The following is a 15,766-nucleotide window of genomic DNA, read 5'->3' on the forward strand; positions in this document are numbered from 1 at the left end:
CATTACGAACCCTGAAAGACTAAAGATGACCCTGCAGACGTTGTCCTGCACAGTAGGCGAGAATGCGTGTTGTGATCTACCTTTTTAAATTTCCATACAAATTTTATTTTCAATTTTTCATATTTTTTTCCAATATTAGTCGTGATTTTTACATGAGAAAATATTCTGTAAATCCGTCGGACATGTTGATAAATAAATTTGCTGAAGAAATGAAGAAAATCTATCCAGCCGTTTCTTAGTTATGCACAATACAGACCAATTCATTTTTTACAAGAATAAGAAGAAGAAAAAGATGTTCATACGGCACTTATGTCAAGCTATGTCACATATATGTTGCAATGCAACCATTAGTGCATGAGTTAGACTTTCCATTACATAAATAAAATTCTGCCCCATTTTGCCCCTACATGTATGCAGTTAATGTCAAAATGCTCATTTTTGAACCGAAAATCGTCAATAACTTCGTCAATATTGAAAATAAGAAGAAACTGTCTTCGAAAGGTTCATGTTTTTTATCGCGATGGACATCTTTGTAGAACATTTGAAAAATCTAAAAAATATATTGACGAAAGTATCTTGAAAAACCTGATTTTTGGTGGTCGTTCATAAATAACGACCCATATCTCGACTTCTATAGCAGATAGAAATAAAGTTTATATAGCAAAAGATTTTCCTACAAACTTTTTCTTCAACTTTCTCAAAGACACCAATGATGTATCTTCATAATTGGAGGAAAGAGAATTTCCATCTCACTTTTAGGGGGATTAGTAAAAAAAAATTGTTTCTAAAATATGGAGCTTAACATACTGAAACTTTTCTCAGAAGTCACTGAGCCTCTAAAATCAACTTTTCATGGCCAAAATATTTTCGATCACGAATTCCTGGGTTAGTGGGCTGGTGGGAGGTATAGCTGACACGATTCGTTAATCACCCGCTGGTTACCGGGCAGACGCTGTTTGAGCTACACACTCCTGGTGAACAGACGCTCTAGACGTATCTTCTCACTCTAGCGGATGTCAGATAAACAATAGTTCCCAGGCTGCACTACCAGCGAAGTACTCAACTCTTAGCTGGCGGTCTTTTGTCATCGGTCGACCCATGGAAGCGTGAGATAGGAACTTGTGGGGACCACAACTATGTTGCGCGCTCCTTCCTTGATGTCAACCCATTATTTTTTATATTCCAACTGATTTTTAACCTTAGTTAGTTATAGTTTATAACACATAAATGGTGGGCGTTTTGAGCCAGGGGAGTCTTATACCGTCTTACCCTACATGTCCGGCCTGCTTGGGCACCTTTGACATGTTTTTGCCATGAAAAACTCTGGAACCAGTTTCGTTTATTTAACTTTTTAAACTCTTTTATAATTTCTGTGATGTTGATTACAACATTTACGGCGTATTTGGTTTGGTTACTTTTTTCATCTTTATTAAAATATTTTTTCATAGTTCATCTTGTTTTTCACCTTTCTAGCATAAATATTTTTGCAATAACACCATAATGCTAAATAGATCGGTTAAAATTCACATGTGATCTATTTGCAATTAACGGCAGTGACAAATAATGTTCTTAAAAACCTTTGATTGTAAAAGTAACAGGATCGGATTGTACAACGACTACTTTCTGAATCATGCCAAACATAAGCAGAATACACATTAATCTCTCAGTCATTTTGTTGCACGAGACTGATTCAGAAACACTTGGCTCGGAGCAATGATTATCAATCAATTTAAAATGCGCATCAATGAGATTAATATCAGTTATTTATTGTTAATTGCTTCAATTAGCAACGCGCTAAGTGCATCTCTCGCTAGAAGAGAAGCAACGATAATCTTTCCTGATGACTGGGAAAGTATTAAATCAGGAAGCGATGTGGCAATACAGGAATCTAGCTCAAGGCTTGCCAATTTAGGTGACTTGAAAGTTGCTCCCGTTGTTCCTGTTGATGAGCCTGAAATGACAGAAAATGATGCAATGGTTCGTAAACACTTGTTATATCTTTTTCAATATCGTTAAGTATTAAACCATATCCAAACAGGAATTTCTAGAAGAACTTGGTTTCAATTCAACCGTGGATAATAGCAACGGCATCGGACTTAGGTTCTCCGACGTCCCAAGCAGCGGAATTCTACGCTATCAGCAGCAGTTTGGGCTCAATGAGACGGGTGAGCTTGACCGAGAAACAAAAATTTCACTGAAAAGCCCCAAATGTGGTGTAAGTAATGTGGCTGCGCATGGTGAGGATTTCAAATGGGGCTCGCCGTCCCTCACTTACTATGTGAAAAACACCCCCTCGGGAATTGCCACGGCCACCGTGAAAGAGATGCTGCGGAACGCGTTTAACCAGTGGAGTAAGGTGACTACTCTTGACTTCGTAGAATCCAATGATCCAGAAGCAGATATTGAAATTGTGTTCGGGGTTCGAACGCACGATAGTAGATCCAAGAAATGCAGGAACGTTCTGGGAGACACGACGCTGGCTCACTCGTTCTACCCGGAAACCGGAGCAATCCATTTCAATACGAAATTCTTTCCCGGTTCCATGAACAAGGACGAGTTTTTCACTACTGCTATGCATGAAATTGGTCACGCCATCGGGCTGGAGCATTCCGTGTCCAAGGCATCGCTTATGTATCCCATCCCAGTAGCACGATTCTCGGAAATACCGGAACCAGACGTTGAGGTAAAAGATGATAATACATACAGTCGACTCTCCACATCTCGATGTTCTATATCTCGATATCTCTCCTTATGTCGATGGTTTCCTCAGTCCCTTCAATTTACATACATTTGGGCTTTCTACATCTCGATAACCTCCCTATCTCGATATCTCTCTATCTCGATGGGTTCTGATCATATTTTGTTCAGGATTTACTCTCCTTATGTCGATATGGTCAGATTTTTAGGCTACTAGACCACCTTTGGACAATAACAAACACATCAACAACAGGAAACGACATTTGTTTTGTTGTCGTTTTTCATAGCAACGAGCTTTTTTGGATCTAGTACCCATTTCAATTTTCCTTCCATTCCTCGATCTCTCCCTATCTCGATGGTCCCTTCAATATCGAGATGTGGAGAGGCGACTGTATTACTGTTTGACTTTTTGAAATTCAATTTAACTTTGTAGAAAATTCAGCTGAAGTATGGGAAACGCTTGCAGAAGGAACCGATTCAGACGCCTACGTTCTGTGATTTAACTCAGTATGATGCCGTGATGTATGGTTCACGCGGAAAACTGCACATATTTGCCGGGAAGTACTGCTACACCAAATTTAATTCGAATGATGAACCTTTGTTACTCAGAGAGATGTGGCCAGGAGCCCCCGGTAGGTGTTGACTTTCATTTTCTAGTTTTAAGGTATTCATAACCCGCTCAATTTCACTCCAGATATGCTCGATGCTGCCGTCACTATCGGCGCACAAACGTTTATCTTCAAGGGTGATCAGGTGTGGGCCTTCAAGAACGGCAAACTACAGATCGGCTATCCGCGTAGAATCCGGGACACGTTTCCTGGTTTACCCAGAAATCTGGACGCCGTGGCATTCGACCAGAAAAAGTATGTTTATGCATTCAAGAACGATCACTATTGGAGGTATAACACACGCGAAAAGACTGTCGATCTCTCTGACGAGGTGGAAGATTTTGGAATTTCAAGTAGAATCGATGCGGCACTTTTCAGCAATGGTAAACTCTTTCTATTTAAGGATCAGATGCGTCATGTGTATAGCTTTGACACTCGCAAAACCGAAAGATACGATTCGCCATTATTTGATTGTAAAATTAAGTAAACTATCTGTAGAAGTTCTGAAAGAAAAGTTAGGCTCGTTCCAAACATTAATCTTCAGGCTTAATTTCGTTTTTTCAATGACATTTACAAAATCGTTGTTATGGTGAAGAAATGCTAATAAATCAATTGATCCTATAACCTGAGATGCATTCACTAGCTAGGTGAAAACATTCCCAACCACAAACAAGTTACTAACTTTCATAAATGTGCGGATTCACTGATACGGATATCCATTGCTACGCGACAGCATTTTACCTCATCCGCTGGGCAAAAGCATCCCACCTTCAATACCCGGAAGCAGGCCACGACGGAAGGCACATCGCGCACCTGGTGCATACATAATCTCCCGTAATGGACGTTTCAATCTGGGGTACCCCGGTCATCGGAAAGTGGAGTGTAGTTTGTAGAGCAAAACAGCACAGCATGGGCACCGTCCGGGCAAGGAGCTTGTGAGACGAGGGCAACTACTAAAGGAAACGATCCGGATAATAATGACAGTAAAAAAGTGTGTTTCCTGGGAATCCGTTGTCTTTACTGCTGCCGATGCATCCAACTACGCCGGGGAGAAACAAAGTAGTTGAGTACCCTCGTGCCCGGTTTGGCTTGCCGACCGAGGAGAAAATCTCGAAATAAGTATTATAAATTAAACTTGTTCAATTTGCCAGTTCAGATCAGATTCGAGGGATGGCAGGGAGCTTTTGAAGTTCGTCCTTTGTTTGAGCAAATAAGGGCGGCGGAGGGCATGGCTGAAGCTTCGGTTTCCTGCATCCTGTGTAGTGTCCCTGAAGCGAATAATAAATGGGTAAGAACATTGAAAGAGTCGTAAATGCTTGGAGGCGTCGGGTCGAAGCTCCAAAGCTGCGAAATGGAGTTTTGCTGGCAGAGAGGAAAAACTATTCTTGTTTCATTTGTTTTCTTGCTTTTATTTAGTGACTGGATCACACAATTCGACCAACAGTTGCTGAGCGACGAAGTAGCACTAAGGGAGAGGTGCTTATCTTCAGCTGGTGTCTTAGCGAAAGTTGAATAAAGTTTCATGGAAATTAATTTTCTCTGGCGTATTGTCACTCGGTATTCGCAGTGAGAGTAAATTACTGCTGAAGGTTAAATCGCAGATACATCTGAACTTCCGTGTGCGAATTCTATGTTACGCATTGTTTAGACTGAGCGAGGCAGCGTCTTTCATTCACTAAATCAGTCATATTTTTTTTACTTCCATGTCGGATACCAATCATAAAATTCACAAAATGTTGAGCCTATTATCCGTTCCTCAGTGCTCTAGGATGAAATATTTCGGTAGGTCACATAAACGCACAAAAAACAATAACATGATATTGGCCCCGAAAATCCGACACGAAGAGCTTTCGAAACGGGTGTGACAGGTTGTTAAAATTGCATGACACAATTCCACCGTAATCGGGATCGCACGTTATAGTCGGACCTGTATTGGCCAGAAGAGAAAAAAACGTACCGTGCCCGGTCGCTGCGCTTTGTAGCCGGATTGACCAATTCACGGTGCCGAGCTCAATAATTCAAACACCGAAATAAAGGGTTGTTGGTTCTTGCGAATTTTTAGAGAGCCGATTTTACGACGCATATAGAAGCTAGAATTCGGGAACAGACTGTGGAAGTCCATGGCCTGCGGGCCGTCTTCATCCATTATGCGGGGTATGGTTTTGAATGTCTGAAGGAACGGTATATTGAAACTATCCGAAATTAAATTAACAATTCATGGATCTAGTTTTATTTGTCAATTCTTTTAACGTTACGCAGCAATAACTTGTGAAATGTGGATGCATACCATGAACAGGTCTTGAACATTTGCTCTGCACTGAAATGTAGAACAATTATTTTAAATGTTAAATTTAATTCACTGCTAGTGCTAGGTTCCACCAAACACACACGACGCGACAGTCGCGACGCGATTGTATCGCTTGGCGACAGCGATTCTGTCGCCGTCGGTATGGAAGTGAAAATAGAACATTGACTGCAGCGACACAACGATAGAATCGCGGCGATGAAATCGCTTAGGTCCGTAGGAGCCTAAAAAGTACACTCGATTATGTTTTTACACGACCATGCAAAAAAAAAAATCCAATCAACATTTTAGCAAGGCTGCTCAATTTAGCATGATTCGGCGGAAAATCATGAAACTTTTTTTTTCCGGGATTAATCCGGATCCCGGGAATTGAAACAGTTGTACGAAACTAATTCTAAATTGTAACTTACATTTGAAATATGACTAAAACAATAACGTTACATTCGACCTCAGGGGATTGATATTACATTACTATTTGGTTCTCAAATGATCAAAGAGTTGTTGAAAAGTCTGAGAAAGTTTTCTGTTCAGTTCATAAAGCATAACCTCCGTATTCTTCCTCAATATGCAGGTGAAGACGGCTTTGAAAGGTTTTGTTCTATTATTGCATTAATCATTTTGAAACTCGGCCACTTTTTTTTTAAACAATCTTCTGGTCAAGTTTGAGTGGAATATCGTTTTTATTACGAACACTTGAGCACATTTTTGTGTTTGAAGGTTTTTAAAGCGAATAAATAAAAAATGAAAAAATGAACTTATAGACGAGCGCTGGATGGTCATACTTTACTGATCGTGACTATCAATATTGAATAATTTCGTCATTCGTCAGTCAAATCTTGATTGAAATTCCGAACAGCGTCAAAAACGCATCAAATTGCATATACAAAATTTAACTATCAGCATAGTGCCTAATTTGGTCAAGTTTGAAAAATGCATATTTTACAAAAGCTATCGACCAGTTTTTATAGCGAAAAAGTATAAAGGATATATCTCTCGTAACAGCTAATATAACCCTTGAAAATTGCTTTATTTTCAGAGTTATGTAAAAAACTGGCAAAATTAGAAACATGACCGAAACTGGTAAAGATACTCTACCATGATTTATTCAGACATATTTTTTAACCCTGAAAGTCTGAACGTGCGATTCACGCTTTCATACCTATCCGGTTGGCTATAGTGCCGATACACCTATGCCTGGTGTATTGTAGAGCTCCATAATCGTCGGTCTTGGGCGATGTTCCTCCAGTTTCCCTGAACGTTCAGGGTCCTCACACAATATACGTTTCCGTGTTGTTGTGGCATGTTGCGGGACCTAAGCTGGTTACGTAATCCGTAGAAGGCCATATTCGCAGCAGCAATACGTCTTTTCACATCACGGGAAACATCATTGTAACATCACATGTTACAAGCGTTCCAAGGTAAACAAATTCTTCAACAACTTCAAAAACATCCCCATCAAGCACTACCTCAGCACCAACACCACTAGGTCTGCATCTATCTCTATCTGCCACCATGTACTTTGTATGTGATAGTGCCGTTCCTCTGCACGCCAGATCTCCTAATAGCGCCCTCGAGTACAATGTTGAACTTAAAATTCGAAAGTGCATCACCCTGCATCATCTTGTCCTTCTCAGCAGCTTTACTGTTTTCAGCTCGTTAAGAGCCTTCTTTACCTCGTTCAGCGTTGGTGGTTCCTCAGCTTCGGAGTGCTTCTTCCTCCCGTCTGCCAATTAAGTCTTGTTTGTCAGCAAATTCCCCTTTCGGTCATTGCACACAGCAGCAACTGCGCAGTCTTATGCCGCGTGCCATTGACAGACCTTAATGAATTGAACAAGATGTGTCGATCAACGTAGTCATTAAGGACATAGTTGGAAGAGTACCACGATGGCAGTCAATATAACACCGGACCTTCCACGGATCAATACCACACCTCCCGCACTCCTCTCCCACCAAACTTTCGAATGCATCGAACAACACCGAACAAAAGTTTGATATTCAAATTACTAACCTGCTCACAGCATAATTATTTACTTCCCGTGATAATGAACATGTTTCTACAAAGAATCCTATGCATTTCGGCTCGAATTATAGCATAAATCAGCAGTCTCGTGCCAATTTATAAACGATTTTGTGGGCCTATCACTGCACTTCACTTCTTTTCAAAGGGCATTGAAAAAATTAAGTTTTCACACACTTCTCTGCACATGAGCAGCCCGAAATGTTGATGGAATGCCAATTAAAAATTACTTTTTGAAATTAGTCACTTGTTTGAAGCGAAAACTTAATAAAAACTGTTATTTTTGACCGAATAAACCACTAAAAACGAATCGCGGAGCGAATGTAAACACCGGGACTGGCAGCAGCAAACTAATATTTAGGGTGGCTCAAAAATTATTTAGCTCCGCCACGCTTAGTCGAATATGTTTCATATTCTGGATGTCTTCTGATGGTTTGGACTGGTTTAAATAGGGGCTTACCATAAAAGATATTTTAGTTACTAGATAAAGATTGTCGCTGTCGTCGCTGTCCGGAACATCTTTTGCTGGCGAGGATAGAGGATCTAAATGTCAATGAAGGAAAAATACATACGATTTGACAGTCAGGTACCACACATGTTTCGGACAGCAGAACAAAGGGAACCGAAGCGACAATCTTTATCTGGTACTAAAATATCTTTTCTTACCATGCACAGGTCGTTTCAGGTTTGTATGAGAGTTGATATGGCGAGGTTAAATTTTACATTATTCTGATTGTGGCGCTTCGTCATTGGGCCCTGGCGAGGGGGGGGACCATATGACTGGATGAGATATTCAAGAGCTTTGACTCCATAGACAATGCATATTGAATTGTCGTTCCGATAGTTGGGAGTCGATTCTAATTGAGGTTACGAATCCTTAGGATGATAATTAGGCTTCTCAGAAAGCATCAGTGAAACGTGTAATTCAACAAAATTGCAAGAATTTGTCTGTGATATTTATCACACCGGGAGCAGATACTTCTAATCAGTCACTAAAGTCACTTAATAGCTTGGAATCGAGGGGAAAAGAAGAAAGCGTGGACCTCCCTTACCAAACGCTTCCAATAATATAGATAGCTAATATATAATAAAAATCGTGTACGTGTTTTATGTATGATGTATATGAGTTTGTATGTGTATATCTAAATGTGTGTATATGAGTATTTATGTGTGTTTATATGTGTACACTGATAGACAAAAGTATTCGTTATGTTTTAATAAAGATTACTATGAAAACATGACGAATACTCATATTCATCAGTATCCCGAGTAGCACACTTGTCACATATCAGTCACCGTGACTCATGTACGACCAAATTCAGTCACACTGGAGTTGCTGCAACCAAATCTATCTGAAATGTGCTACTAGGGATATGTATGAATGTGTGTATATATGTGAATGTATGTGTGCTTTTGTGTGGGTGCGAGCGTATTTAAATAAATTTACAGTTTATCAAAACCTTACCTCTCCTCAATAATTCTGACGCTGAACATGTTTGAGCATTTACATGCTTGATCGCAATATTAGCAAGGGCATTGCCCTTGATAACAATCGATCAGCCCTTGCAAGCACGAACATGCGCACATCTTCAGGATATGCAGAATTTTTTTTATACACTACACATTTCTCGCGTGATTTTTGAAAACGTCGTAAGCCCAGAAGAGAGGTTCTCTTAGTTTATTTTCTCTTTTGATTATTACAAAGCCTTACTAGCATTTTCATCGGATGTTTCAACATAGATCTGAAGAAAATAGCTTTGTCTAGAGTGCTGAGGTGGAATTATTGCAATAAATGCAAAACTAGCTATGATATTAGTGAAAGAGAGCGTAATGAAAGAGAATCTGTTATTTGAACATACGACGTTTTCAAAAATCATGCTAGATTTGTTTCGACCGCGATCACTGCACTGGTTCATTGTTCTACTTTTAGCCGAATCACCGCACAAAAGTAGAGCGCAAAAACCAACCGCACTGGAAGACGGTCGAAACGAGACTCTCTCACACCGGGAGCAGATACTGCATACAAAAAGTCAAGACAAAATTTTCAAAACGACTTATCTGCTTTTGTAAACAAAGATTCAAACGACGATTTGACGAATCAGATAGCTCTCCTACGCAAACCAACACCATCAATAGGTAGGTGAAGGATTCCGCTACCTGTTGATGGTGTTGATTTGCGTGGGAGAGCTATCAGATTCATCAAATCGACGTTTGAATCTTTGTTTACAAATGTAGATAAGTCGTTTTGAAAATTTTGTCTTGAAGTCTGACATGGGAGTGAGCGGGGTATAAAATGCTATTTTCTGCGTTACGTAATCAATGGATCTTTCCCAAGGTGCGGTTTTCATTCAGCTATGTGGGTTCTCTTTTTGCCAGCGTTTGAAGGAGAGGCACTGTAGCCAGTGTAATGAAAGATTTAGTTTCCCATACTAGTTTTCATACAAACTTGAACCGGCTTGTGTTCAACCAGTTTTTGTTCAAATCGGTTTTTGGAGGACACTCGGAGCATGGGACACCAATACGACACCAATACTACTACAGTATATGACAGTTTTTATTGTACCCATACTTTCAAAGCTTTGTTTTGGTACTCAACCCACCTTCACCTTAACGTAATCAATCACTCAGCGAGAATAAGATGCGTAGAAATCCACAAGCAGGTGTTATATTTCTCGACATAACGGTCCTGTTGAAATCTTTACAAGGTCGAAAATTAAATTTTTTGAACTTAAAACTTGGACGAAGTTATTAGAATATAGCTCTCTTAATAGCCTAGTGATGTAATCTTTCTAAATTTTCTACTCTTATGAGGACCGGATCGAAAAGTCTCTACCCATTTTTTCCGTTTCGGCTGATGGCGGCTCCCAGAAGAATAATATCCCAAGTAACAATTTCCATGCTTCTTGGATTTATCTTATTCTTATTGCGGACTTATGACAGCAATCACCAAGCTAATTGCTCAGTTTTATTGGCGCTCTTATTGCTATCACCTCTCATAAATCTGCTGAAAAAAGCTTCAAACGTCAAATGCCTATTGACCATATGAACAGATCTATGGTAGTGATGAAGAGCGTAATAAATCCAATTTTCAACGCTAGAATAAAGCTACAATTTTTGGTCACAATGTGGTCAAATGAATTATTCGCATAAGAATGTTTGTATTGCGAAGAGTTTATGACAGTGTTTAACCTTCTTCGGATATTAAGAAAAACTTATGAATAAGTTGTTAGGGTCATATTGACCCAGAAATGTAAATGCTTATAAAACAGTCAAATTTTAACCGAATTACAAAGTTTATATACCGTTCGAAAGATAAACTCATCAATTTTGTGACTATGTGGTGATAATCTGGTTCTGGAAACAAATAACTGAGACTGGGAAATAACTTGGGACATTTCCGTTAAAACACCAAAATATGCCGTGCGGCGACTCTTTCGGTGTGTTTTTCACCAAATAGATGATTTTTCGCTCGAAATCGATAATTGACCACTTTGGCCACTCTTGGAGCCTATCAGGTGCCCTCAGGGAACCCGATAATGGGGATATTTCCGTTTTAACACCAAAATACTTGCAATAATTTTGTTATAAATTCTCTGCCAAAGATGAAGGAAATAAAATTTCATGGTTTAACTTGAATCTACATTCAAAGTTGAACCAGCTGGACAAAGTTAATTGCCTACATTATGGATAATCATAATCTTGTTATAGAAACTCATATGTGGATATGTACGTTATGTGGAAGATATTGATTTGAAAAATGTATTGGAGGTAACCACTTTCCCTTCGATGGGACTCGAACCCATGACCCTACAGTACGCTAGACTGATGCTTTAACCAACTAAGCTACGAAGGACCTCCGTCGGCCTTCGCAACCTAGCGGCTACTAAACGAGCTCGAGATTCCCAAATTGGACGCATAGTCAAATCACTCGCAATCCATTTCTCAAGCCAACACTACCACATGTGTGTAGTACACGTTCACATTAGAGGAGCGTGAGTATTTAGAATGTACACATTCTTCATCAGCAACTGTACTGATCAAGTGAGGTTGTGTAAGCTATTTGCCAGTCGGTCGTCAAGCTCAGACCCGACCGCATTGCGTAGGCAAGAGCACGCAACTCTTGACTAGGGAAGAAGGGAAAGTGGTTACCTCCAATACATTTTTCAAATCAATATTTTCCACATAACGTACATATTCACATATGAGTTTCCATAACATTGTAAATTAACGTCCAAGTCGGGTGGTTTAATCCCCGGAAATAGGCAATTAACTTTGATTGAACTGAATCATAATCTTGTCAGGAACATATTTTGTTATAGTATAAGCTATTTTCACCACTTTTTATGTAACACAACGAGTTATATTTTTGTTCAATTAATAACATATGTATTTAGTAATATTAAAACTAGAAGAGATTTTGTTACATTTTTGTTATTTCAACTACTAATGGTACATACTTTATAACAACCTCTGTTATAAAAAACTGCTGTAACAGAATAACAAGGTCTGATATAAGTCTGTTACCATCTACTACTCGGGATGAGGTGCCCTTGGGGAACCCGTAAAAAGGGACATTTCCGTTTTAGCACCAAAATATGCCGTGCGGCGGCTCTTTCGTCATGGTTTTCCACAAAATAGATGAGTATGCGCTTGAAATCGGTAAGTGACCACATTGGCCACTTTTGAAACCTATGAGGTGCCCTTGGGGAACCCGTAGAAAGGGACATTTCCGTTTTAACTCCAAAATATGTCGTGCCGAGTTCACCGAGCTTGACGTCACTCCTCATCGCCTTCAAGACATCCGAGTACTTAGCCTCGTCCGCCTTGATGACTAGGGCATCGCCCCTGGAGCGATTGGCGCCTACCCTAGACTTCTTGCTACCCTCAATCGCTTGGGCTTTCTTTTCGGCCCTTGACATCTTCGGTTTCCTCTTGTTCTTTACCAGGATCCAGGAGGCGTCATCCCTCTCAATTTCCCTGGTCTGGGGAGGCTGAGAGCTCTCAGCCTGTCGTAACCCCTTACCACCGTCTTTCCTGGGTGGAGGGACCTTTCCAGGCGTAGCCGGGGAGAAGGTTATGTGGCCCACGCTGGCGCTGCGCACCGAGCTGCCGACTATTGCCTCTAGCCTCCTAGGTGGAGACCTGGACAACCTACCTCTTGCGAAGGGGTTGTCGCCTGCACTACTACCACTAATTGAAGAATTGACTTGGTTTTCCATTTTGATCCCACGAGTTGCTCGGGAAAAGAGGTCCACCACGCCAGAGCCCAGCATGACGCGGTAAGGGAAATTTTTCGGGCACCTATCCTCAACCGATTTGCTTACAGCAAGTTGCATTCGACTACTGTAGACTACTATCCCATTATTTCCTATTGAAAATTGGCCAAATCGAACTACGATCTACTTTTTTACGGAATATTCGCGTAAAAAAGTGTTACTAATTTTTCGGGCACTTATCCTCAACCGATTTGCTCGCAACAAATTGCATTCGACGCAGAAACCTGTCCCATTGTTTCCTATTGAAAATTGGCCAGATCTGACGATGGGATCGGGAATTATGGCTTTTTATTCGCATGAGAAAGGCCCTGCTAGGTGGATTAATCGGTTTTTTTTTCGGCTTGGCTATTTAGGGTTTTTTACCCCATTCCCGGCCTAACATGCGTACGACTGCATTATTTAATTGATATTTATGACAAGGAGCAACTTTTCTTGAATTTTGTTTCGCAGTTAAACATTTCGCGGAATAACATTTGGTGGTTTGTAACTTTTCGCGATACGACATTTGGTGGTTTGTACCTTTTCACCGAATGACTTTTGGCGGAATGTACCATTTCGCGGAATGCACCATTTCGCGGAATATTACTAATAATAGCCTTTGTTCATTCAACATTCCTACAACTATTACCTTCGAGGTTTCTAAACCAGGTTACCATTTTTTTGCATTCGTTAAACACGAGATTAACACGTTTCAACTTCTATACCTAAAAAGCCGAAACGAATCTTTTCGATAAATTTCTTAGACCGGACCAGAAGTTGAACCCAGTCTCCTTCAGCATAGTCTTGCTTGGCAGCCACGCATTTTCCCGCACGGCTAAGAAAGGCCTCCTAGAATATTTAGAAGTAGTTTTCAAAATTTCAATTTCTCCTTATTCCGGGCAGATACATCCAAGAAGTCGTTACCTTTGCCTTTGCCTTATACCGGGCAGACGCGTTCTTTCAAAGAAGACATTATCAACTCCTTTCGCCTTATACCGGGCAGATGCATCAATTTAAAGAAGGCGTGACCCCTCCCTTCGCCTTATACCGGGTAGACGCGGTCTTTTAAGGAAGGCATTATCAACTCATTTCGCCTTATACAGGGGAGATGCATCCATTTAAAGAAGGCGTTACCTCTGACTTCGCCTTATACCGGGCAGACACATTCTTTTTAAGAAGGCATTATCAACTCCTTTCGCCTAATACCAAGCAGATGCATCCATTTAAAGAAGGCGTTACCCCTCCCTTCGCCTTATACCAGGCAGATGCATCCATTTAAAGAAGGCGTTACCCCTCCTTTCGCTTTATACCGGGCAGATGCATCCATTTAAAGAAGGCGTTATCAACTCCTTTCGCCTTATAGCGAGCAAATACATCAATTTAAAGAAGGCGTTACCCCTCCCTTCGCCTTATACCGAGCAGACGCGTTCTTTTAGAGAAGGCATTTTCAACTTCTTCTTCTTATTGGCATTACATCCCCACACTGGTACAGAGCCGCTTCGCAGCTTAGTGTTCATTAAGGACTTCCCCAGTTATTAACTGCGAGGTTTCTAAGCCAAGTTACCATTTTTGCATTCGTATATCATGAGGCTAACACGATGATACTTCCATGCCCAGGGAAGTCGAGACAATTTCCAATCCGAAAATTGCCTAGACCGGCACCGGGAATCGAACCCAGCCACCCTCAGCGTGGTCTTGCTTTGTAGCCACGCGGCTTACCGCACGGCTAAGGAGGGCCCCATTATCAACTCCTTTCACCTTATACCGGGCCGATGCATCCATTTAAAGAAGGCGTTACTGATCCCTTCACCTTATACCGGGCAGACGCGTTTTTGCCTTTCTCGTATACTAAGTATACGGTAAAGGCTATATGATCGCTCCAAAAACAAACTTTTTATAGAAGGCCCGGAGACCCATAGTGTTATATACCAATCGACTCAGTTCGACGAATTGAGGTGATGTCTGTGTGTGTGTGTGTGTGTGTGTGTGTGTGTGTGTGTGTGTGTGTGTGTGTGTGTGTGTGTGTGTGTGTGTGTGTGTGTGTGTGTGTGTGTGTGTGCGCAAAACTACTCAAAAAATGTCACTCATTTTTCGGGCTTTTATCCTCAACCGATTTGCTCGCAACAAGTTGCATTCGACGCAGAATCCTGTCCCATTGTTTCCTATTTGAAATTGGCCAGATCGAACTATGGGATCGAAAGTTATGGCCAAAATACAAATTCATACGAAAAAATCGCGTAAAAAATGTCACTCATTTTTCGGGCACTTATCCTCAACCGATTTGCTCACAACAAGTTGCATTCGACGCAGAATCCTGTCCTATTGTTTCCTATTTGAAATTGACCAGATCGAACTATGGGATCAGAAGTTATGGCCAAAATACAAATTCATACGAAAAAATCGCGTAAAAAATGTCACTCATTTTTCGGGCACTTATCCTCAACCGATTTGCTCACAACAAGTTGCATTCGACGCAGAATCCTGTCTCATTGTTTCCTATTTGAAATTGGTCAGATCGGACTATGGGATCAGAAGTTGGCCAAAATACAAATTCATTCGAAAAAATCACGTAAAAAATGTCACTCATTTTTCGGGCACTTATCCTCAACCGATTTGCTCGCAACAAGTTGCATTCGATGCAGAATCCTGTCCCATTGTTTTCTATTTGAAATTGGTCAGATAGGACTATGGGATCAGAAGTTATGGCCAAAATACAAATTCATACGAAAAAATCGCGTAAAAAATGTCACTCATTTTTCGGGCACTTATCCCCAACCGATTTGCTCGCAACAAGTTGCATTCGATGCAGAATCCTGTCCCATTGTTTTCTATTGGAAATTGGTCAGATCGGACTGTGGGATCAGAAGTTACGGCCAAAATACAA

General features: G+C 40.7%; 1 protein-coding gene across 1 annotated transcript; it reads left to right on the forward strand.

Annotated features, from left to right (window-relative positions):
- The first annotated feature begins 1,694 nt into the window (after window positions 1-1,694).
- Window positions 1,695-3,929, forward strand: LOC134217905 (stromelysin-1-like). The gene is made up of 4 exons (XM_062696742.1): window positions 1,695-1,977; window positions 2,039-2,683; window positions 3,131-3,329; window positions 3,392-3,929. Exons 1-4 carry the CDS (start codon window positions 1,714-1,716, stop codon window positions 3,790-3,792), a joined length of 1,509 nt encoding a protein of 502 aa, XP_062552726.1. The 5' UTR covers window positions 1,695-1,713; the 3' UTR covers window positions 3,793-3,929.
- The last annotated feature ends 11,837 nt before the right edge of the window (window positions 3,930-15,766 follow it).

The sequence above is a fragment of the Armigeres subalbatus genome, chromosome 2, assembly GCF_024139115.2.
Source record: "Armigeres subalbatus isolate Guangzhou_Male chromosome 2, GZ_Asu_2, whole genome shotgun sequence".
NCBI lineage: Eukaryota > Metazoa > Arthropoda > Insecta > Diptera > Culicidae > Armigeres > Armigeres subalbatus.

Excerpts from the sequence above, each read along its gene's own strand:
- LOC134217905 (XM_062696742.1), top strand. The coding sequence starts at position 1,714 with ATGATTATCAATCAATTTAAAATGCGCATCAATGAGATTAATATCAGT. Across the intron at positions 1,978-2,038 it reads TGACAGAAAATGATGCAATG|GAATTTCTAGAAGAACTTGG; the intron begins GTTCGTAAACAC and ends ATATCCAAACAG. Across the intron at positions 2,684-3,130 it reads TACCGGAACCAGACGTTGAG|AAAATTCAGCTGAAGTATGG; the intron begins GTAAAAGATGAT and ends TTAACTTTGTAG.